The sequence below is a fragment of the Phasianus colchicus genome, chromosome 6 (assembly GCF_987193195.1).
Source record: "Phasianus colchicus chromosome 6, bPhaCol1.hap1.1, whole genome shotgun sequence".
Classification (NCBI taxonomy): domain Eukaryota; kingdom Metazoa; phylum Chordata; class Aves; order Galliformes; family Phasianidae; genus Phasianus; species Phasianus colchicus.
The window spans coordinates 20,584,542-20,611,903 of record NC_143441.1 but is presented as its reverse complement, the minus strand read 5'-3'; the positions used below and the strand labels follow the sequence as shown (position 1 = coordinate 20,611,903).

The 27,362-nt window shown below is 44.1% G+C and overlaps 1 protein-coding gene and 1 long non-coding RNA gene across 5 annotated transcripts in view; both read left to right on the top strand.

Moving 5' to 3' along the window:
- LOC116227072 (uncharacterized) overlaps positions 1-9,407 on the top strand; it is a 67,001-nt gene extending 57,594 nt beyond the window's left edge. The window contains exons 4-6 of one of the 3 annotated variants that reach the window (XR_016467738.1): positions 4,679-4,796; positions 5,958-6,114; positions 9,042-9,407. This is a non-coding gene — a long non-coding RNA (uncharacterized LOC116227072). Of the gene's footprint in view, positions 1-4,675; positions 4,797-5,957; positions 6,523-9,041 lie in introns of those variants that run through there. The other 2 variants (XR_016467736.1, XR_016467737.1) reach the window with 2 other exon arrangements.
- A 378-nt stretch (positions 9,408-9,785) lies between these two features.
- CREB5 (cAMP responsive element binding protein 5) overlaps positions 9,786-27,362 on the top strand; it is a 241,362-nt gene continuing 223,785 nt past the window's right edge. Inside the window, exon 1 of one of the 2 annotated variants that reach the window (XM_031590159.2) lies at positions 9,786-9,858. Coding sequence is in view for 1 of the 2 variants with exons in the window: in XM_090142630.1 (XP_089998756.1) it covers positions 25,413-25,499 (87 nt within the window). In the remaining variant the exon portion in view is untranslated. Of the gene's footprint in view, positions 9,859-25,286; positions 25,500-27,362 lie in introns of those variants that run through there. The other variant, XM_090142630.1, reaches the window with a different exon arrangement.

The following is a 27,362-nucleotide window of genomic DNA, read 5'->3' as shown; positions in this document are numbered from 1 at the left end:
ACTGCTGTTTATTTAATTTTGGTTTCCTGCTTTTGAAGAAATTAACCTAGGGAAGTTAATACAGCCGTGGGGGCTTATGCTGTGCTCTGAAGGCTGCCATGGAGCTAAAGTTTCATGGCTGACAGCCTGCCTTATGTCAGCTCGTCGCTAGTTGGGAATGAGACCATTGCCCGCAGATCCGTGTGCCTGAAGCTGCAGCTGAGGCAGGTTATATTCCCACAACGCAGCTCGGTGATGAAAGCTCACCTCTATCTGGATCTCCAGAAACATGACTGTTGTTTCTATGGATCCAGAACTGCTCCTCAAAATACTGGACTGAGCAGGCAGGAGCGGCAGCAGTCTGCATCCGGCGGGGGCTGCGCTAACCCAGCGTCTGCCGGCTTTGTGTGGGCTGTGCAGGCGAACCTTCGCATGTTTTCAGATATGGCATATGTGGAAAAAAGCTCCACCTCACAAGCTCTGAAGCAACAGGAGATAAAATATGTCCTGAAAATGATCAAAACCCTCCTGACAAAAACTCAGCACAACAAACAAATCTGGCTCTTGCTCTCAAGCTGTATATGTTAGCTAATGCTTGTCACAAGGGAGGCACCAAAGATAAAGGAAAGCGATCTTTGCTATAAAACCTCGATTCTGCTTCTTCTTTCTCCCCCTCCTCCCCCTTTTATTTTAATCCCTTGCATTTCAAATAGCAATTTATATCAATTTATATCCTGTGTATATCCTGTATGCCTTATCTCAGGTAAGATAAAAACAGTGGCTTCACTCCATCAGCATAATCAGTTGTGTTAATATTGCTGATAGCAGGCCTGGCTCAGTGCTCACATTGCCCCATTCGGGCTGTGTCTGTGCAGGCACAGCTAAGGGATTCTTTTAAAAACTTCCATACGTTTTAGAAAAGAAAACATAAAAAACCCTCATGAGGAGATAGTTTAAAAAATGAGAAAATTAAACCTGTTCTCCTTCAATTTTCAGTAGTCTTTAAAACATGAGGAACTTTTCTCAAACTGAACAACTTACTGCATTTTGTTTCATTTTTATTCTGCTTTCTGAAGGCTGACAGAGTTCAAGTTAGTGCTTATAGACACTGAAAGAAGTTCTTGGTTGCAAAGTGTGAAAAACTGTCATGCGTTTCTCTAAATATGGTAAACAAAATTAGAATTAGATGCTGGCATTCACCATCTTTGAAGAAGGAGGACTTTGGTACAGCCAAGTATCTAACAGTCCCTGTCAGCTCTGATGAGCTGCATATCTTCTCTGTCCCTAAGGACATCTTTACGCACTACATCTCATGGCTGGCCCCGCTATTTTCTGCTCTACTTTCAAGCTGAATGCTTCCAAAAGAAAATTAAACTCCTTAGGAAATGCTCAGCTCCCTCTTCCAATGTTGCTCTCATCCAGAGTCTTTCTCTTCTGGAAATATTTAACAACAGTCTTTGAGACAAACTTTCTCTTCTTAATTTCATGCCTGAGTCATCCATGGCGTCGGCATTTATCTGTGTGTATGTTCCAGCAACCCACAGCACTTCTTCCACATCTTCAATCCCCTTACCTGGTGTGTCCCATGTATCCTCCTCGGGGGAAAACAAGGGAGTGAACACTGAGCCAGCAATTAATAGCAAAACACGCATGAGCATCACTGGGTCTAGGATTTCAGTGTGAGCATTTTTCCCCTCATGTTTCCAGCAGGCATTTTGCCACCTCTTAGGGCTTTCCACAAACAAATCGATGTCTCAATCAACTGAGATCACATTGTTTCTGTTCTACTGTCCTGCACACAAATAAGCTGATATGTTTTTGTACCCAGGTATTTTTCCTATCATTGTCTGACCATTTAATTTCCATCCTCACCTCGTGATCTTTTCAGTGCTGCCTACCTCATGCTAGGTTGTGCTGAGTGTCACCGGATCTTCTGGCAGCACTTGCATCGGTTTTCTCTCTTGACACGAGCTATTTATCTCTGCTACTAAAACAATGCTTGAAACAGTTTAGAATTGCAGCTTCAGAAAAACAAGTTCTCTCTTTTTCCACGATGCACCCGTGTTTTCTAAAGGTGTTTCTAGTCAGCCGTGCTGTAACTGAATTAGTTTTAGTGGCACTGTTTGCTTAAATGAACTAGGTAATCCGTCCTAAATATTTAAGCTCATTCGTCTTTTCTAGGAGCACAGAATCTAAAAACCTGTCTTATTCTTCATTCTGATTCCACTTCAAACTCTTGTACATTGCACATCCTTTTCTTAAAATGGGTAGATGTGGCACTGAGGGACATGGTTAGTGGGCATGGTGGGGCTGGGTTGGTGGTTGGACTAGGTGATCTTAGAAGTCTTTCCCAACCATAATGATCCCATGATTCTGAGATCCCAGCTATATGAATGAGGTAGGAGTATACCATTTGTATGTTTCATACAGTAGTCATTCAGGTAAATTTTCCTTGTGTACAGATTAGTTTCCACGTTCCCCATTTTTGTGCAGGTAGAGCATCCCTTTCACTCGTGCTTCCCTTCTAATTTATTGAGGGGGGCCTTGAAAAACTTTTAGGATGACAAATATACTGAGAATTTGCTTTCCTTGTTGCTCTTAGGAATGAAATACATCACTTTCAAAAGCAGGAATTAATTTAGTATATCATTCTGATTTACTTGCTTATCCAGTGAGAAGTCTGAATCAGAATTTTTTTGTTTATTTACATAAAGTTAATTTGGTCGTGTTGCTGTTAGCTGAAGTTCAGCCATATCTGAATAAATGTCTTATCTGTAGCTCTGTGTAATACGTAAGAAAAAACTCCTTGTAGCTTTCACCGCACCTCACAAGCTGTGCATTTTAGAAACCCTGTGCAGCCTCTTCAGTTTTCATGCCTTAAATATTATGTAAGTCTGTCTTTGGGACATGGGGTGTGTTGCTTGGTCCGTGATAGATGGGGGAGGAGAAGAGGAAATCAGGGTTCATGCCATGTACTTCGTCTATTGTTCTACTTCTCAGTTTTCTGTCACTTTCATATGTCATTTCTTCTTTTTCATATTAGCGTGCTGATCTTTAGAGACAAACCTAATGGATGGCAGAATAAGATTTATTACCTCTAAATATGTATCTGTCTTGTTTTCTTGCACTATCCTCTAAGAACCATGAATTTCTCTTTCTAGAAATTTAAGAGGTTTTCCTCCTCTTCAACCAAAGGATAAAATCTGCAAAAGAAACTTATAGAAGTGACAAGGGATTATTGAGAAAGACATGAAGTTAAAACCAACGTATTTTTAAATGTCAAATATAGAGCAAGCTTTGCAAATCCTATCTGGAAATCACCTACGTACAAGCACTAGTTTTGTAAATGTTTTTCTAGGAGTAACTAGGAGAGGCATTATTGCCTGAGTCTCAAGTCTCTAAAATATTTGCAAACTACTCAAAGTATTCTGCTGTAATTTTTTTCCTGTTTAGTCACTCATTGGAGCAGGCTACATTTTAATGATTGATTGCAGACACGGGATGAATGTTGGCCTGCCTCATTGAATCCATGGGAGTTTTCCTATTGACTTTGGTGAGGCCAGGATTTTACCCATGGATTTACAGCAGCAAAATGCAACAAACATGATTCTGTACTTCAGCTAAAATAAAACACGTGACACATTCTGCATTACAAGAATGAAAGCAAAGCTATACCCTTTCTAAAAATGGTTTTGTGCAGCTATGAGCTTTTGATTAAACCAATGTTTTTGCACCTGCTGGTGTAAAAGTCCTAAAAAGTCAAGCTGCTGTTGCTATTTTGGTATGTATATCTAATTTTATAATACATAACTGCAGTAGTCCATCCTAAATTAAAAATTGAAAGTTAAAGGTTGTTTTTTTTTTTCCATGCACTAGTAATATAACCTCTAAGTCACATGTGAATGTACCGTGTAATTTATATCGTTGTGATGTCAGCAGTATATTATGTAAGTTCTTAGAGGCAGATGAGGTTTAGTAGTGCAGACCAATTTTCGTTTTTCTTAATGTGATTTTTAGTCATTTTGTTCTAGAAAAAGTCATGTTAACCCTTTGGCTACTGTGGCTTTTTATTTCGTCCTGATAGGACTGCTCTTTACGTGTGCCTGAGTCAAATCCTACTCGAAAGTCATTATTAATGTCCTCATCCACATTTGTGTGAAATCCTGATGCTGCAGCCTGGTAGCAAACACTTCACTTTCTCCTGCTGCATCACCGCAATTAGTAACTTTGCAATTGCTTGGGAACTAATACCTGGTCTGATATTAAATGGGGAAGTTGGTGGCCCTGCATGTGACAAGGGGTTGGAGATTCATGATCCTTGAGGTCCCTTCCAACCCTGGCCATTCTGTGACTCTGTGATATTACTTGTCATTTCCTTTGCAGCTCTTGGACTGAAAAATAAGGCAGAAATGTGACTCTCCCTGCACAAATCTTAACTAAGCAGGCCGTGCAGGGAACTGCAGTGGGTGTTATGAACTGGGCTGTGGAAGGCTCCGTTACCACCCTTCTGCAGCCCTCATCCCTGAGCCCCTTGATATAACTTGAGTAACAGTGGTCCTCTGTTAAGGACCATTCATGTATTTCTTCCCTCCTCTTGGGTTTTTAAGCATCCTGATATAAATGTTAGAAGAAGCATTTGAAAAACAGTATCTGAAGATTCTTATTAATTATATTTCCCCCCTTTTTCTGTTTCAAGCAGCAAAAAAGTTAAAGTGAGTCATATGAAGGTATGAGCAAACCATGTCATTAGCATACTTAAAGATGGAAGAGCAACTTTTGTATCTCTGATATTCCTGATATCACCACAGACAGAATGGGTAAGACAGAGTCTCTTTAAAAAATAATAGCACTTAAAATGTCTCTAAGATCTTTTTGTCGCATGAACCTCTGTTTTTGTTTGTTTGTTTGTTTTTGGTTTTTTTTTTTTTGTTTTTTTTTAATGCACAAATGCAGCTGTTATTCCAGTCTATTAAAAAGGGATGTGACAAAATAGGACAAATTAGAATTTCTTTTTTCCTCCATTTTTAAATATTATTTCTCAGAAGCATATAGAAATGCCATCCCCTTATTTCCCTTTCTGCTCCCAAGGCTAAAAAACCGACAATCCAATACAACAAAAAAGACCATAAAGCCCAGCCAAACAGAAAAAGCTATGTGTGCCTCCATATGTGTCTGACTGGAGCCATGTTCTCCAGAAAATATGTTCCAAACCAGACTTCCATATTCATACGCTGAACAACAGTCTCAGTGCAGTTATAGCTAGGAATATTCCAAGAAGGACAGCACCATGACTCCTCTTTTACCAAGAATAAGGAGTAATGTAAGGAATAAGACTAATTTGGGTAACTCAAGAAGAGCTCAAAGTGATTGTTTAAGGGTTGCTCAAAGTTCAGTTAGATCGATGCAATCAGCACATCTCTGCCATGAGTTAAAAGTCAGCCAAGAGCCTCCTCCCAGCGCTGTGCTTTGTTGCTTCTCAGTAGCAGTGTGCATTGGCCTCCTCATGCTTTGTCAACACTTGGCAGTTGAATTCAGGTGGGGAGTTTAATGTGGTCCTTCACAGGTAAACTTCCAGGGAGTGGAAAAAATATATGGGCAAAAGTTCTGGGCTGTGGCAGAAGGCAGTGACTCCCATTTGATAGATATGTAGAAATTCAAGTCAGTTTGCCCTTGCAGAAAAACGTGTCAAAGAAAATAGTAATCCTTTATTAAGTCCTGTCTCAGGGTCGCACAGCATCTGTCACTGAGCCACAGCCTGGGGCATCATTCAGAGATTGGAGAGAGGTGACGTTTCAATTTGATGTTGCAAGAAACAAGAGGTGCTGGTAGGCATCTTTATTTTCCGGAAACAGAAAGCTGTGGCTTTTTGTACTATCACAGGATCAAACACACTCTCAAGTTAATCCATATTGTAGATGTATGTAGAAGGAATGGGGCAAGTCATTTTTCTCTCACAAAGCTCTTTTGTTGCATTGCAGTGGCTCCTCCTGAGATCTGCTCTCCTGTCCCCTGCTGAGGACAGAGGAACGTGGTGCAGGACAGGTGGGACCATCAGATGGAGAGACATGCTACAAGTGAAGAAATGCAGATGTGACATGCTCGACATCCCACACGGCTGTTTCACATCCCTGTGAGGTATCACACTTCCTTTCCTCTCCAGCCCGCTGGAGAAATGACAGTGTTGAACAGGAACACTGCTTTCTGTTTGAATTGCAGCTAATAGAAGTGGTTTTTTGTTTTGTTTTGTTTTGTTTTTTTTTTAAATGCTGAATACTCCCTGACTTCTGGTTAATTCTCCAATTTCTGCCTCAGCTGTAAGACTAATCTGGTACTTCCTAGTGAGCCCCTGAAACCATAGCAAGTACTTGGTTCCCTGTGCTCATATCCCTTTCAGTTTGTTACTAAAATAAGTAGGGATAGGATCTGAACAGAGATGTAATAATTAAGGAACCAAGTGTTGCATTAAAAATACCAGATTTATATTTGTTCAGGATATTACTAGGATTACTATATATTAAATAGCATAATTTGTATCCCCTTTTAAAATGCGTTTTACTATGGCCATGGATTAAAGAATATGTGAAGATCCAGAAATCAATTCTTCTCCTTATCATTTTATTTCCAAGGCTCTGTTACCGTGTCTAGTATAGATCTTTACTAAAAGAAAAAGAGTCCTGAATTATATATTTTTTACTTTTCGTAGATAGTTTTACAAGACACGTGTGGAGATCTGAAGTGTTTAGCAGAGTATAAGGAGGTGAATAAATTACTGTTCAATTAGACCAAAAGATACTGCTGAAAGGTACTTGTAATGAGATAATTGCAAGGGCCAAAGCTGTGCTGGCAACAGCTTGGTTAAACATGTGGTTAACGATGTCATAGGAAGAAGAGGTATGTAAAATATTAAACTGTGCCAGCAGTAAATATTAATTTTATGTGACAGCAATAGTGTCTTCCTGAGACTGATATGTGACATGCAAAAGTCTTGTAATTATTTTAGTATCTTTACTTATCCGTGATTTTAATGATATGACAAAGATTTGAGGTGTTTGCTGAAGCAGCACTACTGTCATTTACCATCAGTCAAACAAAATGTCATTCTAATTCAATTCACTGTTAAAGTCTGAGTAGTTTTCATACCAATGAAGTACAGCTCTGAAGAGTATGTTCTTCCTGAGTTTTGTAATTATAGGAAATCAAAATGGCAGAGATTCTCTGGAAACATTTATTAGGACATATATAAGACAGAGAAGTATTTAAGTAGTGATTTTGCCATCAGAAGAAAGCAGCTTTATAAAAATAGAAGAGACGTGATTTCAAAGAATCATAGAACCATGAAGGTTGGAAGAGACCACTGAGGTCACTGAGTCCAACCGCCGACCCATCCTCACCTTGCCCACTAACCATGTCTCTCAGTGTGGCATCCCCATGGTTCTTGAACACCTCCAGGGATGGTGACTGCACCACCACCCTGGGCAGCCAGTGCCACTGCAGCACCGCTCTTTCTGGGAAGATATTTTTCCTAATATCCAACCTGAAATGACTTCATACCTTAAACTTAATTACGAGACAGATAAAACAAGTAGTGCCCCATGTAGCTGATTACTTAGTGCTTCTCATTACAAGTTTCTTCAATCACTAGAAGACATTGCCAAGTTTGAAGCCATTCCGGATGAGGATTTCCGTACCAGGTGCCTGCCCCAGGCTGGAGTATTTTGGAAAGCTGCTTCTAAAATTTAGCCATTCCAGAAACAATGTACCAGAGAAAGTAAATTTCCTTGCCTAACATTATCCCACCCCCCTATTTGTTCCTGGAACCTCTATTGCTTTTGGAGCAGGAACTCAAAGTGGTGCAGAAACCACCCCATTGTCCCAGGCTGTGCCTTTGATGAGCCTCTAAGATTTGCCCAAATTTGTCCCCGGTACAGAGCAGGTTCTCAAGTTACAGCTTGTCAGCGGGGCTGTGCTCACTGACTCCGCACACATTTCTGATTTGCTGAGTCCATTATGCTAATCTAAACCACCTTGATAGGAGCTGCTATTACAGAGCTGCTCAGTGCATCGCCGGCATGCCAACACGCCTCGGCTCAGCGGGAGGCGGCCGCTCTGCTGGCAGAGCCTTCCCTGCCATAGGGCACCCCTCGGTTTGCACCAGCAGCTCAGCAGCTACATTCCCTGAATGTCCCCTCTCTGAAGGCAGAACCAAACAGAGCTGTGCATCTCGGTGTTGCTTTTCACATCCCCGTGTGGGTCAGTGCGGACTAAGAAAGTGGTTGGCTGAGGATGGAGAGAAGGCTGCCGACGGATGAGGGGAGATCAGATACAGGCAGGGGATGAACAGGAGGAGGGCAACAGGAGCTGCTGAGAAGTGCAACAGGAACTGGGCGGGGGGGGGGGAGGAAGTGGCAATTTGTGCCACACTGCAGTGGATTTCAGCTGGAGAGGAACTGGAGCTTTGCCTGTGCTCACCCCTCAGCACACACAGCTCATTTCAGGAGTCAAGAACCTTCCTTTGGGACCGGAGAGTCATCTCAGGAACACAGCATCTCTCTACTTCGCAGTCAGCACAATTCAGTGTAACCACCTGTCATGAACACAGAGTAGAGTCAACTCAGGAACTCTGTACACTCAAAGCGTTACTTGCTCTTGTAATCTGTGTACATGTCACTGAGAGTCTGCAATATGATTCATAAGAAAGCAATCTCAGTAGACTGGCAGTATAAAACTGCAGCTAACACTTAAGAGTTATAGAACTGTAGAATCATTTGTGTTGGAAGCGACCCTTAAAGGTTACCTACTCCAGCCTCCTCTGCAGTAAACATGGACACCCACAGCTAAATCAGGTGCTCAGTGCCTAGTCCAGCCTGGCCTTGAATATCTCAAAGGATGTGGCTTCCACCATGCCTCTGGGAGACTTGTTCCAGTGCCTCACCTTTACTAGAACACTTTTTCCTATATCCAATCTAAATCTTTCTACTTTTAGTTTGAAATAATTTCCCCTTGTCCTATCACAACAGACAGGACTTCTGCTAAAGTGTCTGTTCTCTTCTTTCTTACTCTAGATACTGAAAGACTGCTCTCAGGTTTCCTCAGAGCTTTCTCCAGGCTGAACAGCCCCAGCTCTCTCAGCGTATCCTTGTAGGGGAGGCGTTCCATCCCTGAGACATCTTTGTGGCCCTTCTCTGGACACGCTCCAACAGCAATATGTCTCTCCTGTAATGAGGACTCCACATCTGGATGCAGTACTCCAGGTGAGGTCTCACCAACTCAGAGCAGAGGGGCAGGATCACCTTCCCCACCTTGTTGAGCGTGCTGCTTTGGACTCAGCCCAGGCTACGGTTGTCTTTCTGGGCTGCGGGGATACATTGCTGGCTCCTGTCCACCAGCGCTCCCAGGTCCTTTCCGGCAGGGCTGCGCTCCGTCCTTACATCCCCCAGCACGGTCACCCCGGGCACGGCACCCGAGTCCCGCGCTCTGCGTCACCCATTCTCCGGATAAGAACCCCGCCGCTCTCCCAGCAGCGCGGGGCGCGGAGCACCTCGGGGCCGCCCCATCCCGGCCGCGCGGTGGCGGACCCCTCCGCTGTCCCGGTGCGGGGCGGGGCCTCCCGGCGCGGTGACTCACCCCGGCCCGCCCCGTGTGCGCCGGAGGTGGGACCGTCCGAGGCCGCGCCCCCGCCCCGCGCTGCCGGCAACCCCCCCCCCCCTCCCTCCCGGCACGGACTGCAATGATTTAGAAGTTCAGGAATCCCACGTGACGTCACGGAGGGTGATGTAATGCTTCTCTAAATAGAACGTATTGTAACCTTCCCTCAGTCCAACGTGGTTCCTCCGGCCGCGCTGCCGGTCCCGTCCCCGCCGCGCCGCGCTGCGCCGGGCGGTAAGTTCCTAAAAACGCAGGGCTGCCCCGGGAAGGCGCTCGGCGCGGCGCGGCACGGAGCGAACGCTGCGGGGCTGGGGAAGGGGCAACCCCGCGCCCGGGGACGCTTTTCCCCGCTGCCGGGAGCCGCACGGGTCGGTGTCCGCCTCCGCTGCTCCGCCGGGACCGCGCGGGGAGAGGGGCGTGCGCGGAGCCGGATGGGGCAGCGCCCGGGGCGGGCATGGCACGGAGCGGGATGCTGCGGGATGGGATGCCGTGCGATGGGATGGGGAAGGGGCGCGGGCAGAGCCTCCCCGAGCGGGATGCGGGCGCAGCTCCGCGTCTCCGCGCTCCCCGGCGGTGACAGCTTCCCCGCCGCTTCGCAAAGTTGCGGACGAGTCGGGCGGCCGGGACTCGCAGCCCCTCCGGTGGGCGCAGAGCTCGGTGCACCGCTGCTGCCGGAGGGCCGGTGCCGCGCTGCTGCTCCGCTTGTGATGCGCTGTCCCCCCGTTGCAGCCGTCCGCCGCTGCCCGCTCTCACGGGGCTCTCTCTCTCCCCAGCGAAGTTTGCAGGACGCTCAGAGCTTCGGGAGTATAAGGGGAATACTTGCTAAATTCTGCCTGCTCTATTATTTATGTCCCGGCATGGTGAGTGATCCTTCATCTCCGGGGCTTTCTCGCTTTGAGAGGTCGTGCAGAGGCGGGGGTAGGGATAAAGGAACGTCCCTATGTTAAAGTCCGGAGCGATGTTTGGAGTGCGCTAAAGCAGCCCGATGAGATTTCCCTGTTTTATCGGTGCTTAGCTAGGGGAAGTTCGAGAGGGAAGAGCGGGCTGCTGAGTGCGGAGCGGCATCTCCGGGCTTCCCTGCGCGGCTCCCAGAGCCCCCCAGCCCGGCGCCGTGCCCCGGCCCTTCCCCGTCCGAACAGCGCGCAGTGCGTCAGGGAACAGCGGCGGAGGAAAAGTTTATTGTAAGAAAGTGTCACTCAGAAATAAGCCAGAAACCGCGCAGAAAGAGAATCGGGAGTCGGAGGGTGAGGGCTGGATGCAAGCGCACCGCCTAAATCACGGGGCGGGGAGCGGGGGGGTTGCTGAAAGACGGTCGGCTTTCAGCAGGAGAGTGTCGTTGAAAGTCGTCGCTTTGGTATTTTGTAACTTTCATGCGGTGAATGCGGTTGCCGTTTTCAAAAGCTGGAAGTTCTTTAAGAGAAATGGCTGAGATCCTTATTTGTGACTCCTTAATCCCGAGGGGAGCTGCGCGGGTCGCAAAGCACCGGGGAGAAGTGTGATTAATGATCGGTGATTAGCGATAAGTGATTAGTGGTTTTATTCAAACTGTTACCTCTGACCAGAAGCACGCATCAGAGGATTAACGGGCTCTTTAGATAAATGCTCATTAGTGGAAGGGGGAAAGCAGAGATAATAGGCATGCACACAGGGACAACTTTCTAGGAAAATCAGTCCCGTCTCTGGCATAATAAGCTCTATTAGCAGAGGGGCGCTTTAATTTAAAAGTTGCTTTTATCTTGTAAATCAAAGATGGACGCAGAAGTTCGCCGCGCTATTATAGCCTAAATTTTCCCATATCCACTGGATGTGGATTATCTCAGTAGTGATACCTTATTAAAGAAAAAAAAAAAAAAAAGAAAAGAAAACACACTGTGCAAACCAATGGCATCTTGGAGAGCCTCAGCCCCGCATCCCGCGGCATCCGTCCATCCATCCGTCCATCCATCCACTCGTCCATCCATCCATCCCTCCCGCGGGCGGAGCGAACTAGAGGGCGCAGCGCTGCGCTGGGTTCTGATGCCAGCAAGTTGCAGCTTGCGAGGTGTCCTTCAGCACTCCCCACAAAGTTGGTTCCGTGCTGGGTTGGAGGCTAGACAGCGCTACAAGTTTGTAGTCACTTTTTCCACGTCGGTTAATCTGGGGAGTTAAAGGCTATTGGAAAAATTAGGCTCATTTACTCGCAGCCACGGGGAGCGAGGGAGAGGGGCAAACTCTGCAGCCTGGGACCTGACTCCTGATCGTGCTGTTTTCCACTGCTTTAAAGAAGCCCCGTTCTGATGGCCTTCATTGCTGAAGCCTGAAAGCTCTTGGTAGTTTCCTTCCAGCTATCACTGTGAAGGGAGGTGGGTTTTGTAATTATTTTAAAGTCACTAAATAGAAAGAGCAGTTAGCGGTGGTTGAACAAAACGACTTGGACCCGACTGTACTCTACAGATAATGGTAAGGAGCCTCTTTTTGTGATAACTAACTAGGATTTCTCCTTAATCTGTACCGTGCATGGCTCATGTAGAACCTGTGCCTACTGCTGCCCACAGGCTTTGGGACGTTTCTGCTGCCCCATTTGCTTAAATGGGATTTATGTTTGCTTGCATCTGCTGGGATCATAAAAGTTTCAAAACTTTAAATGAAACACTTGAGTGAAGCAGGAAATAGAAATAATGAGTTTATGGCTTAAAAAAAGAAACTGCAGTCTCCAGTTGTTACAGTTTTGATTGGAGACTTGCAGACCGATGCTTGAAATCAGAAGGTTTCATGAGAGCACATATAAAAGGCAATAAGCTCTGTTTGCCACTTCTGGATATTGGGTGGCACTCTTCCAGAAGTTAAAATCATGGGATTTTTAAAGCCTTCTGCATTTTGGATGGTCAGAACCCTCTTTCCCTCGTCAAAGCAGACATTTAGACTTTAGCCTCAATTAATTGAACTCTACCACTGCTAATTCAAGCTGAGTTATGTAAAGGGAAGCAAACTTTGTATGTGGATGAATAGGAGAGATAGGAGCGAGATTGTGCTTGCCATTTTATATATATTTATAATACCATTTATCAGAATGACAGGTAAAGAGCAGTACGTGCTTTTTAATTTGATCTTCACTTCCTCACTTTGAGAATCTCAAATATGCTGCAACAACTCACATTTACCCCGGGCACTTCGGAGGGGTCTTCTGTAAGAGATTACTTCTGGCAGAGCTGGAGTTTGCTCTGGAGTTGATAAAGCAGAGGAAATCTCAGGTTGCCTTTGGAAGGTAACTTTAAGTACTGAAACTTCTGGCTTTGTGTGGCAGAGCCCTCCCTGCCATCGGTGAGTATCACAGAATGATTTGAGACTGACTTAGCAACACCAACCAAGGCAGGAGGGTCTTCAGTATTAGAGGAGCTCCTGAAATGGGTGTTGTTGCTTCTAAAGCGGTTCATTTAATCAAAGACGTTCTCCCCTATCTTAGTCATTCCTTGTCTCTAATTTCTGCTGTTAGCTAACTTTTGGGATTTTCTATGAACCTGTTGCTTTCAGGACTTAGTCCTTTCCTTATATACTATTAGCCGTCTTTAAAGAAAAATATTTCTGGACAGGATTTTCCAATAAAAAGAAGAAAACCATTTCAGCTTTAAGCATTTTTTAATTAGTAAGCACGGTATGATTTATACTTGCAGCTAAGCAGTACATTTTCTCAGGGCCCACAGATACGGATTTTTCTTGCAACTTGTTACAAGAGAGCCATGTTCGGTAGATGCCGCTACTTGAATCCCAGATATGTGTGTAAAGCAACAGGTCTGGCACTTCTGCTTCGTACATCCAAGCAGTTCTTCTGTTTTGGTGCTGGCATCCCATACCAACCAATTTAATAAGTAGACATATATATATAATTAATTATATATATGTAATTATATATATCTATAATTAAGAGAGCTTATTTGGCTTAGTGTTTCATGCATAAACTCTCACTGCAGTGAACACACGTGAGTCCTAGTGGAAATATTTGCAACATTTAGAGTTTCTGTCAGTCATGGGCACTCAATGCCAGGGCTGATCAGGGAGCACACTGTGTTGCTGCCACTTCTGCACCACCTCACAGCGATTCCGATCGCTTTGCCCCCTCCATATCACTGTTCATCCCCTGAAAAAGATGATTTATAGATAAACAGTGCTCTAGGGTTTATCTATAAATACCTCTCAAATACCTTCAAATACCTCTCTGTTTTGGGGGCTTTTGCATTCTTCTGCCTTGAAAAATGCTTGAAGTTGATCACCAAATTAATGCAACAGTTCAGAATAGGAGCTATAAGAACACTTTTCCTCTTATTAAAAATTGCATTATGCGTTAAGTTGAAATTTTGATGGTGCAGTATTCTTTGATACAAACAAAACAATGATCTCAGACGGTATCTTACCATGCCACACTTGAACGTGAGCCATACTGCAGGAGTAAATGCCGAAATCAGCTTTTGTAGACTTGACACGTGAAAACAAAGTGCTGTTACGGAAATACTTGTTGTTGTTGTTGTACTCAAAGAAACAATTCAAATCATCTCAGGTACACATAACAAGCACACATAACGTACGCACGGCAATTATGTCAGGGATGCAATAAAAGGACTTGTTGGAGCAGAAAGCTGTTGCGCCCTGTTGCATCCAGGAGCTGTTCTGCTGCTCCACGCGCTGTTTGCTCACGTCGTGCCTCAGGTTGAAGGGGCAACCCCGGTACTTTCAAATAATACTGCGCCTACTATATTACATTCACGTATTATTTTACTCTGTAATTAAAACTGGGGAGAGTCAGCATTTTTTTTATTAGCCGCCACATGGGAAATGCAGCTGTTATTTGGCTTTCGAGAGTTTCAGAAGGGTTGCTTGCACTGCTTTGTAGGTTTCTAGATGGTGATATCAAATGCTATTTTATAAACACGGGGAGATTTTCCAAGGATTTTGCTGAAGGCTGTAGGATTTTCGAAGTAAAACATTGAAAGCTTACTACAATTTCCTTAGCTTAAAAGATGTTTTGCTTTTGGTTCTCGTTTCCATCCCCCCCTTTTTGAGAATTTGTTCCAGAAGTCAGTCCTGCACACAACTTCCAAATAGATGCCTCCGAACGTTGCAATTAGCGCTGTTTGCATAGGTGTCCTGCTTTTTTAATCTGTCTTTTGAGGCAGTTGGTGTCACCGTCGTGACACTGTTCCCTGTAAGAGGATGTGAAGGTACGGGGTTCAGCCTTAGTGCTGCACTCCGTGATGGAAAGGGCAACATCTTTAGAAGAAGAAGGGAAGAAGGAGATTCAAATTTAATTGGGGGAAAATACTACAAATCCTCTGCTGCCTTTGCCAGAACTGGGAGTCAGTGCTGCTTTTCTTTGGCTTTGAATGCTTTCATTACTCTTACTAGGGTTCCGAGAGCTCTGGTAATAACTCAGGATCTGGGCATCGTTTGGTCTCACCCTCAGCTTTCTGCCCCCATAAACTCTACAAATGGTTTGTGTTGCTTTCTTTTCATTTGCAGTGTTTTCTCAGAGGATTTTCTTCACATGCCCTCCTCTCAGCTTCTCACCGAAGGCTCTGTCTTTGGATGTCCCCGTCCCTGAACAGCCCCATGCATATTTGGAGGGCTCACTCACAGTCTCAGCGTATTTGTGTCCTTTGGAGTTTTCTGTCCAAGAGTGCTGAGCTTAAATGTGTCGAGCTTACTCCCTAAATCTAATACAATAATTATTAGAGAAATGTATTTAAGTAGGGCAATTTTTTTTCTTGTTTAGAGGGAGAACTCTTTACCCATTTCCTTTGTGGCCTTATGCCTTCAGTTACTTGCTGCATCTAGCACAGCGTTGTTCAGAGCCATCTTTTCTGAGCTGTTCACAAGTATCCAGAAGCTACTTTGCCAAAGGTGAGAATTTCCCCTGGACAGTGATCTCCATGTTTAAGATATGAGTTATCTAAATGTAGGTTTTACATTACTTAACGTGTATGCTCAGCACAGGGGGCTCTGCAGCACAACAAATGCAATTTGAGACTGGGATTAGGATGTGTTGCATGGAGCTTACTACACCAGTAAGCATTGAATGGCAATGTTTTCACATCGCACTCTGTATTTTTTGTCATTTGTTGTGCTTTAAATCTTTCAGTTCTGGAGTGCTGAGTTGGTATGGTGGCTGCCCTTGGAGTACCACTTGGCCTTAGAAAGCAAAGAAGCCCTCTAAGATACAGGTGATGCTCTTACCAGGTCGCTCTGTTGTGCACTGATACTGCAAACCAACTGCCAGTAACCCAATGTTGTGTGAACTGGTTTAACATTATTCCCAGTCTAAATATACCTCTTACTTAACTTAAAAAATCTTTGTATTTAATAGCAATAGTTAGCTGCTAGGTGAGGACCTTCAGATTGTGAATAGTAAACCCTGTCACAAAGGGATCTACTGTCAACTGATTTTGGCCGGTGGGTTTAAGCTTGGCCTGCTTCTAGTTTTGGTCAGATCAATGAATGAGTTTTTCACTTTTAGGAGCCCAGCAGGAACACCAAAGGTGACCTGAATGTGCTCACCCAAAAATGAGCACTGCTGATGTTAGAAATTTGGGAATGAGAATACCTCACTCATAGGAAAATTTTCTTCTTGGAGTGGAAGTAGATGTTAACCTGAAAAAATTGGAAGCTGAGCAATGGGGTACGGAAAACACAATCAATTGCTTTGTTCAGAACTGTCTTTTACTACCTGCTTTTTAACTTCATTTCTGAGTGAACGTTTTAGGGTGAAGAATTTTTTTTTTAAAGATTTTGTGAGCATCTCAACCATAACAGCATCTTACTTTTTTGTGACTTAGAAAACAACAACTACAAGCAAAACTTCTCTTGCTGGTAATAATTGGTGCACTTTTTTTTAAGGTTGACAACATCTGTATCTGTACAACTTTCCTTCATTTCCCAGGCAGTATGAACAATAAGTGAAAAGAATAGATTTTGTAATTAAAAACAAGGAATTTTCCTTCTTTTCTCACTTTCATATCCTTAAGTGTGTCTGTGTAGCACTTTAGTATTATCTTACACCTGTTGTAAAATGAGGTCAGTGTATGGGCTTTTTTACTGGCTGTGCAATGGAAAGGTATTAAAAAAAGGCAGTGAGAGAAAAAAATGAATGATGTAGGAACTTAAAGACTTTCTAAAATCCTTGTACTGCCCCTTTACTCCTCAGTGCAAATAAAGTGGTATATGGCTCAAGCATAGAAATGGGTAAAAAAATGGGTAAAATTTGAGTAATTGCTGGTTTGACACAAAAAGTGAGAGAAAGCAGTAATTTAACTGTTTTGATGTATTTGAAAGACAAGTTTCTCTAGACAAGTGGAAAAGATCAGAAGAGTTTGGCTGGGTGAGAAGAATCAGATCTTTGTGGGTTAAAAAAATGATGACAGCAGAACCTAATTCTCCACTTACCCCGATACAAACCTGGAGCAGCTCTTTTAACGTGGAGTCGTAGACAGTTATAACACTCATTGAGAAGAAAATTAGATTCCTGGGGTCTATTCTGCATGCAGCCCATTGGCCGTGCGCTGCGCAAACCCCAGTAGCAAAGCAGCGGTCTGACACGTCGCGTTACGGGCGGCTCTTTCCTCAGGATGAACGTGTTTGCAGCTCTCCTTGTCTTGCGGCCACTTTTCAGGGGGCGGGGGGGGATATTGAGAATTCTTATTTTGTGCTCAATTAATATTCCTTCCGTGCGCTCTCCTTCCTCTCACGAGCTTTATGTGTGGGTGCGCAGTCTGCACTCTCCATCATCTATCTGTCTGCGTCTCGCTGCCTGTGACAGTCACCGCTCCGGCCTTGGGCTTGCATAGCACAGGGGAAAAGCCCACCAAGATTTCCAGTGAGACATGGCACTGCTGAATTCCAGTGCTGATGGGCCTTTTCTCTCTTATTTTTGTGCTGTTGTCAACTGGGAGGAACACCTCAGCCCATGGGATTTTGTGGGCTTTTTCCTTTTTCTTTTAAAAAAAGAGAGTGGGGGTGTGAGGAGGGGGAGGTGGGCAGGGGGAGAAATGGAAAGACAGAGAAATCCCACAGTTTCAGTAATGTTGGTAATAGGGCACAGGATACTTCAGCATCCAGCACTGTTCGCAGCCTGCAAGCGAGAGCAGACAAAGTCTTTCCAAAATTGTGAAAAATCTTTTTGCTGCCTGAGCCATTCTGATTTTTTAAAAGATACATCAAGTGGAAATTTTGACCAAGAAAAACATTGTTAAGAGTGGTAAACGGGCAACATTGAGTGCACAACCCCCCCACCCCAAGCCCTAATGGTATACACTTGCTTTCAATTTTCTTAATGTGACCCAGGATATATGGGGTCAGCTCTGAAACTTCTGAAATCAATACCACTCCATTGACCCCACTGAAGCTGTGCAGGTGGGGTATGGCCCACCCTCATTTGATAAGGGCATGAGCCAGGCAACGTCTGCACGTCACCTTTGTAGGAGGATGCAATAAAAAGTTTCTGGCCTTACAACTGGCTCTGGTGTGGAAAGGTTCTCTGCACCCTTAACAATCCAGAGGTTAATTTATAAAAAAAATGAAACAAAACCACAACTATTATTTCATTGCCAAACATTTTTAAAAAGCACTATTTATGTAGGGCCTATATAAGCAGACATTGTTTTATGTTCCTTCTGCTGGCTTTGCATTTGACTAAACCATTATTCTCGGAGCGCTGCTGTGCTGAGATCATCAGCGATGATGGTGTGAAAACAAACAAGTTTTAGCAGGAGAAGTCACTATATAATTTGACAGGGACGGTGTTGGCATCAAAACATCTACATTAATTTTATCTCTAGTCAAAGCAGAGTAAAACTCAAATGGGGAGTGGAAAAAATTCTTTGCTTGAAGGGGGGAAAGGGGATTGCAACTGACTTAGCAAGGTGCTGTGTCAAATCAAATGAGGACCTTTCTCAACCTCCATTGAAGTCAGTGGGCGTTGAGGGCACTCGGGGACTGGTGGCATTGGGTCCTTTTTCTCTAAAGTTCAGTATAACTGCTGAGATGAAACTTAATTCCTCATTAATTCAAACTCCTAGCAAGTTCTTGGGAAAAAAGCTTTATTCGTTAGAGACTGAGGTACTCTCCATCTCTTCAACAAAGCAGTAAAAAGTACATGCTCTAATTGTGAAGTTTTCAAGGAGTCCTTCATCACAACAAGCATCAAGCTGATATTCTGCACGTACCTTTAAAGATGCAAAAATGCTGCTTTGAAGGAAAACATTGCTGGCTTCTGTTATGGAAAATAAGGACACAGATGCCTATTTTGTACAATTGAAAATCATCTTTAATGCCATCAAGGATGATTTTACATTCCCTAATGTAAATTAAATGGCTTTAGGAGTAGTGAATACAGTCACATGTAGCCAGATAGGTTTTGTGAAAAGTAAATGCGTGTTCCCTCCTTTTTTCCCTTCCTCAGTAATGTTTTTGTTTTGTTTTGTTTTTAAATATAAGTACTTGAAGTCAATGAATCCCAGATGAGTCAATGAACTTAATAACATCCAAAAATTTAGGGGTTCCAGATATTTCATTTTACTGCAGTACTGTGGCCGTACACTTGAGCCTCTTACAGGATTATCTAAACTGAGTGAGGCTTGCAGGATACACACTGGAACACTATGAAAGTGTTGCTCCCTCCTTAGCAGTTAGGTTGCTGTGTCCTGTATTTCCTTTTGCATTGTTTGATTCTATATGTTTTTTTTTTTTTTTCTCCTTGCCAAAAAGCTAGCAGCCTGAATTATAAGGGCAGCCTATTTCTAGGCTGTCAATCTTCCACTCGTCTGTTTAGTTTTTAGTCCATGTGCTGTCAGCCAAATGCTTTTCAGCAGACTGAAAGTTTTTAGGGCCAGAATAAGCTGAGGAGAAAGATTTTGAGCATTGTAATTAATGACAATTTATAACGAGGACAGTAAGAGATACTGTCTTATGAAACAAGTTATGAAAATAGATTCTTGTTTTCAGATTTGAATTTTCTAAGTTGGTTTCAGATAGCTTAAATGTAGTAAGTATGCCTTGTGATGAAGTGTGGGTTTGGCACACTACATATCATGAGGTAAAAAGGATGATCCTTTTGTGCCCACTGAAATGCTTCTTCCTTGTCCACCTGAAGACCACCTCTGCTTAGAGCATGGCATGTGTGAGATGGCCTCCAGGGTGCAAGGTGCTGAGAGAACCTCTTCTCTCTTGCCAAGCCCCAGATTAAGCATGGAGGGGATTTCCTCCTGCCTGTGCAGAAGAGGTGGTTGGGCTGCACATTTTCTGTAGCCCCATCACATCCTGAGTTAAAGCCAGCAGTGGATGCCAAAGATAAGGCCAGTGCCCTATGGATGGGAAGGAGTAGAAGCTCTGTGAATAGTTTTCTTGGTTATGCTGCTGTCTTAGGTTTTTAGGGTCTTCTTTTTTAACTTCTTCTTTAGAGGAAATGTGGGTGTCTTAAGTGGAAACCTATTATTGGGAATTAGCATCTGCTGGAAATTCTGGTAAGAGGTTAGATTTATTTGAATATTCAAAAATGGATTAAAATGGCAATGAAGGAGCAATTTACATTTTGTAGGTATATTTTGTTTATTGTTCTGTAAATTAGTTTCTTAATTTTTATCATGAGGTGTCAAGTCTTTCGGAGAAGAAATACTTACTTATTCTTAAGTGTGGAATTGCACTTCTTGCAGCTTTTCTTGAATCAAGTGAAATATTTAATGTCCATGTGATGGCTCTTTAGCATGTCTTTTCGAGTGTGCTTTTTGGTGGCTTGATGGTATGTAGAACATTTCCTTCCTGTACTCCAGCATTTCTAACCAAAATCTGAGTATGTTTGAAACCTTAGCTTATTCACACTTCCTAATCATAATCCCCTTGGTTTCCTTGTCAGCACCTTTTTGTGGTATTTCTCTGGACACCTCTATCTAATATCTCCAGAGGTTATTCTACAGAGTAACCTTTGACAAGATCTATTACTTACTACTTACTGCTTTTAACAAGGTGAAAAGAGGTCAGCCCCTGTAAAGGCAGGCATTATTAGAAGGCTGCTGTGGAGTCCCTCGGTGGCTTGTCCATCTCTTCTGGCAGCACTGTCTGCAAATCAGCTTAGGAACGTCCTCTAAAGCGTGAGGAAAATACATGGTTGGATATGAGCATATGAAGATAAGGTATGTCCTTGGGAAAGCAGTTACCACAGGCATTACAGAGCTCCAGGCTGTTCCTCTGTCAAGGTCACTGACTACTGTTGGACCCACTGGAATCTGAAAGAGTTCTGCTGTCTGCTTCAAGTGTAACAGGATTTAGGGCTATTAGTTTTGTGTGATCCATTTAATCGAGCCTCATGACCAATGCTAATGACTTTCGCTGCTGGAAGAGTTGAATTGGTAATTTGGTTACCTCTCTTGCTACGAGTTGGAGTTTGTCTATTTCTGTAACCAAATTTAGATGCAAAATCTATCTCTTCATGATTGGGGGTGGAGAAAAAGATTGCAAAATCTCACCTTGTTAAGAGAATAACTTTAAGATCCTTTCAATTGACACAGAAAATCCCAGAAATTAGAGAAAACATATTTTCTCCCAAATTAATTAATAAAAGCTGAGAAGTTGTGCAGGAGAGTTTAGACAGATTCCAGAAGTATTTAAAATAACATTTTTAAAAATGGCTTCTTGATTTATCTGTATGTGCCCATTTACAAATGAATGAGAAATCTTCCTAGGGTGCCTTGAAATATCTTAGTCTGGCCTTCCTTGTCAATGAAGGAAGGTGATTTTTTAAGGTGGGTCTGTCATTTGCTTACCATAGCTTACTGTTTCATGATTTTTGTACTTGCAGAACCTACAAAAATTGCTAGTGTACCTTTCAGATGCAAACTGACAATGACAACCAAAAAACCAAAAAACCTTATCTGAGGCTTAGCAGTAAATTGTAAAGATTTTTCCTCTCACCTCAAACACTGAAGGCCAGAGTAACTTGTTGCTAACACAGCTTTCACTTTCTATCCAGAGTCGAACAATTAATCACATGCAGTCAGTGACTGGAGTGCTCTGTCTGGGGTAGCATTTAAATTTGATTTACGTAATGGGAACTGATTGCCACATGACTCATGTACTGAGCCCTCTGCAGAAAGTAGGCATGATAACTGTCCTGAGAGTGTCCAAAAGTGCTTAGGGAGTATAGGATGTAAATGGGAAACATAGATTGCTTGTTTTGGCTTCAAACATAAAAATGAAAAATGAAAAGCTTTTTTTGTTAATCAGATGTGATCACACTGTGGTTACAATGTGTACTGTCCATGCAAAACAGTATGCGAGATGTAGAAGATGCTTCCTTGGCACGTTACAATTCCTGGTGTTCTGTTTGTTTCCCATGTCAGCAACCTCCCAAAACTTTGTTCACTAAGAATTTATATGTAGGAGTGTCTTGGCATATTCCCTTTTGCCCAACTCACCCTTTAATTATCAGTATACTGGCAAGGAGGCAAGTTAGAGCTGGGCCTCATGGCCATAGGGTGGGATCTGCTTTTCTCTCAAAGCCTTCTAGTTTTGTGAAAGTTTTTTGAAATACAGTATGAAGTCAGCCTCTGCAGGTTCAACGAATCCCTGCTGGAAACTGTTTTCCTTTTAGAGTAAACCTAAGTCTTAATACAAGTTTAGTGAAGTGATTCTAATATTAGGATTTGTGCATTTTAAATTATAGCTGCAAGAGTAAAGTGCTACCAAAATACAAAGAAATTACTTTCCTCTCTTTACCCTGATATGTATCTGATCTAACACACAGTTGATGAATAATATCTGATTCACATTCTGTCAAAGAAGAGTGTGTATGTGCTTTCTTTGTTTATTTTCCCTATAAACTGTCTACAAAAGCCCTACTGCTCATCTTTGTAAAACTGTGCATTGGCTTAAAGGGGAATTCCATGTAGAATTTTGCAGAAAAAAAGATGCAGAGACAGTAGTGTGTCAGTGTCTCACACCAAAAAGGGACACACTTTCTCTTTCTCCCCACTTCTGCTTTCATGCTTGCTTTTATTCACGATTTTCAAATACTAACAGTATAAGAAATAGTAGATGCAAGAGTGTATAAAGTGGGTAAATTATCCCTGAAAAACAAGTTCTAGGTGGCACCCAGCCTGTAGCAGGGTTTCTGCAAAGCCTCTCCTTTGTACCACCAAACTCCTTGTTAGGCTCTGAAGCTGTAAATACAAAGGGAGAGAGTGCTTGGAGCGGTAGTTAAAGGTCAAAGAAATTTAGGAAAGCTCAACAAGTCCTTATGGGTGTGGTGGCTGAGTAGAAAAATTTCTTTGACTGTTAAATTTTATTTGTGTATAGTCTGATTGAGAATACAGCTCAATTTAAAGGCACTTCAGATTTTCCCACTTGAGGGTCCGTTCTATGCTGATGAAAATCCATCTACAAATCTGCCACCAGTTGAGAAACTCACAGGTGACCAACCCCCCTTCTGTGTTGAAAAAACAAACAACAGGAACAACCAACAGTTACAGGGCTTTCTGTCCAAACTCTTTGCTTTCATTTTGTTTTGAAACTTGGAAATGAGAGGCCTGCTTGGCCCAGTCACCGTAGATACAGTGTTTTCATAGAATCCTTAGGATTGGAAAAGACCTCATCTTAGTGCAACTGTAACCCATCCCCACCATGCCCACTAACTTTGTCCCTCAGTGCCACATCTCCATGGTTCTTGAACACCTCCAGGGACGGTGACTCCATCACCCCCCTGTGCCAATGCATCGCCACTCTTTCTGGCAAGAATTTTTTCTTAATATCCAACATGAACCTCCTCTAGTGCAACTTAAGGATGTTACCTCTCACTGTATCACTGTTACCTGTGAGAAGAGGCTGACCCCCACCGCTCTACAAACGTCTCTTCAGGCAGTTGCAGAGAGCAATAAAGTCTCCCCTGAGCCTTCCCTTCTCCAGACTGAACAATCCTAGTTCCCTCAGCTGCTCCTCGTAAGACATATGCTCCAGCCCCTTCATAGCTTTGTCGCCCTTCTCTGGACACAAGTGGTGGCTGAGGGTGTGCTTCTTTTGCATCTGCTGAAACCTGCAGCCTGCGGGGAGCTGAGGCTTCTCACCAGAAGCTGGGCCGCGTTGGCTCACCCTACCTGTGCGAATCCTGAGTGCACCTGCCCTCCAGTCGCTATGCTGGGCAGGGAGGAGGCAACTCTCTTACCCTAGCAGGATTCACTCATCTTCTCCCATTCCTTTTCCTTTTAAAATTCAGGTATTCTCTCTGGAGCATCACCGTACCAGGCCTCTATGAGGAAAGGCTGTTGTGACTCCCAGCAGGGAATGTTCTCAGCAAACGGTCTGCCTGGGCACCCTGCATGAGCACGAGCAGTGGCATGCATGTAAGGAAATCCCCCAAGTTCAGAGTCATCAAAATGACATGTAAACAGGGTTCTCTGGTGTTTCTAACAGGAAACATCACGTACGAGAGCAAGAGGGCTATCTGCAGGTTTCCGGACATCTTTGGCGGTGGGAGCTGAAGTAGGTGGAGAGAGAAAACTGACACAGGGATTTGGAAGTGGGGTGAAAGCACAGGAGGGTGCTACTTCCCACAGCAATGCTTTCTGTTACCCCGGGACTTGCCATAAGGTAGGGACTCTTATTGTGAGCAGCATATTCCAAAATAGCAATGGCTTTAATTGCAAAGCAAACGCAAAATCCTCATTCAGGTGAACCTGTAAGTCAGTGAGGGTGGGTTTTGTTCAAAAGGCGGATTCTTTCGTGGCTGCAGGTGCTGCTGCACTATTTGTGATCCACTACTACTTTTTAAATTATGCTTTTGCCTATTAGAACGAATTTACTTTCGAGATGATGGCATGCTTTTTTTTTCATAGTGTTTATTTCACCTGGTTGCAGACCGATGGTGATTTCTGACGGTATAAATACTTTGAGTTGGGTGGTTCTGCTCTGCCAGAGGGAGGAAAAGCCTGGCAGTCAATCAGCCTGGTATTAAGGCAGATCGCTGCTGTTCCTGCTGCTGCGTGGGGCCTCTGCTCCAAGGCACTTGTCCTTCCTGCATTTCCAAAGGCTTGGGAAAATACTCTCGTGAAAAACTAAGCACGGTGGGTAGCAAAGTCTAAAATTGTTTGTGTGAATCACATCAGTTGGAAAATGATCTTCACTCAGCAACTGTTTCCAGCAAATCAAGGCAGCAGTGTGTTGGTGCTGAGGACCGGGTTCCTCTCCAGCAGATTTGCATGGGCTCCTGCTCCATGCTCTGCAACCAAGCAATCCAAGTGCTTCTTCCTTTCCTTTGGGGAAGGGCTTTTGCTTTCAGCTGTGTAATTTGCGTAAAAAAAAAATTAATACGTAATTTGTTCTAGTTTATCCAGTAAAAGTCGAGGTTAGTTGTCTTTGCACCGAACAAGTGGCTGCAGCAACACGCACTTACCGCTTGGCATTCCCCGTCGCAGCTCCCCATTACCTCTCGCAGGTTCCTTGAGATGAAACTTGGAAACCGGTGGGGCTCTTCTCCGGGCTTTCTCCCCGGGCCGCGCTGTACCCCGCCCGGATCCTCTGCCGCGCGTACGGCTCCCGCTCGCCGCGCACTCACCAGCAGAGGCTGCTGCCAGTCCGCGCTTGGCGCCTGGCGCGGGCACGGGGCGCGGGGGCGCGGACAGAGCCGGAGCCGCTCGCGGGAGCGCGCCTCTGCGAACTGCCGTTCTCTTGCCCGGCTGCGGGGGCGTGCCCGCAGCCTCGGCCTCAGCGCGGAGGGTGCGCGCTCCCGGATCCGCGGGCTGGGCCTGCTCCCGTGTAAGTGAACGGGTGGATTCGCTGCCATGGGGCGCTGTGAGCAGCGCGACGTTTGGAACCGTCCTATTGCTTCTGTGGCAGAATGCTGCCTTCCTAGTAACCCAGCGCCACAGGTATGGGTGATTATTTCCTACCGACGTGCCAGAACTCTGGTTTTCCCAGGAGTGCCTCGGTGTGCAATCAGTGAGAGTTGGCCCCTGGGCTGTTCTCTCAGCATGGCAGTAGTTTATCTCCAAATCTTAAGGAGATGCTCCTGAATTCTGCTGACTGTCAGTGCAAGGCTTCACGTCCAACAACACTGATTTATTTAAGTATAGGTTTATCTGCTTTTTAAGAGCATACCGTCTGCTTAAACTGTGTTTATGCTGTGTAAGAAGTCAGCGTTTACAGGTGAGCTATAGAGAAATGATAGCCCAACTTATCCTCTCAGTGACACCTGTTTGGGAATCATTTGCTAATTGCCGCTTTGAGGTTGATTCTTCTGTTCTTCAAATGAGTCGGTGTGGTTAATGTCACGTGCTAATTTACTGAATTGCTGCTCACTGTAATGCAGCAGCAATACCAGGTAATTACCTGCTACAGTTACCCCAGCCCGCCTGCAGGACTGGGGGAGAGGCTGTGGAATGGAGGAGGTTGGATTCTTTGCTGGTGTAAAGCTGTGCCAAGAGGCTGCAGTCTGTAAATCCATCGCCCACTTGCCCCATGCTGAAAGCCTCTCACAGAAGGAGCTCTGGTGTGGTGCGGCCCTGGCATCCCACAAACAGGGCTTGTCGGAGTCAGCGGTGCCGCTGTTTGCACAACTGCAGCTCTGAAGCATGTAACAGATACCTTTTAGTCTAATTACAATTTTTACAGCTGGCCCATGCTGAAAATGATTGAAAATTTTTCCTAATGAGATAAGGGGAGTTAAATTTGTTTTTGCAAAATAGTTCTGCATGTTTTATTACTACGTGCAGGTCAAGCCGGCATATTATTTGACATTCTAGCAGGCTGTATAGACATGTGTGGCTATGTACCTCTGCTAATGTTGTTTTCTTAGCGTACATGGAAATTTCACAGGTCGGGCTGTGAGGCTTCAAAGGGGAACGGAGCGTAGGAGCAAAGGCTGAAGGCACAGTGTAGGCTGCACTCTGCCTGCACTGTGCTCGGCGCTGGAAGGGGCTAACTTCAGATTAGGCTGCTGCAGGCCGCAGTCCTGGACAGGAGCATGTAAACAAATGTATGTAAATCTACATGTAAACAGGTAGAGCAGTATGTACCAGAGAGCAGCCATTGCAGTGTTTGCCATTAATTTCCCAGTAGTTTTATGATGGTATCGCACTTGGCTCTGCAAAGGGACAGAAAACCTGTTATATATCTCTCCTTTTCTGTACAGAATGTACCACTAGGTAATGAGGAAAATGTTTCTCCTGCAGAGAGGCAGCGGGTACTACAGAGCACATGGGTATTGTACTTTGTGTACAATGTTTGGGTATTAACAGGTATGGATGCTGCTGCTCCTCATGCCTGTGATGCTTTAAAGCTGGCATCTCATAACTACCTTTGCCTTCTTTCCCTCTTCTTTAACTTCCTGGCACATCCCTCTCCCCCCATGCATTCAGATGATTAATCAAATAAAAGCATCTCATCACTGATGCGTAGCAAATCTGGAATGATGGCTATACACTCTATCCACTAGTGTTTGGGTGTTTCTTGGAGGTTTTGGATTTCTTTGGATTTAGCCTTGAGTCCCCATGTCTAAAGCAGGAAGTCACATTGCTTTTCCATTTCAGCTTACTAGTTTTCACCCTCTTGCTCCACTTTTGTTTAAGAATAACTGAAACCAGTTCTTACAGTGCTAAAATGCCAGTTGCTTAACATCTTCAGCAATGAGAGCAACACTGAGATTGAGAGTCCATTCTTGTGTCAGGTTCAATTTACAGTGGGGATGGCTGGTGCCCTGAGGGTTTATATTTGATAGCTAATTATGCAGCAAT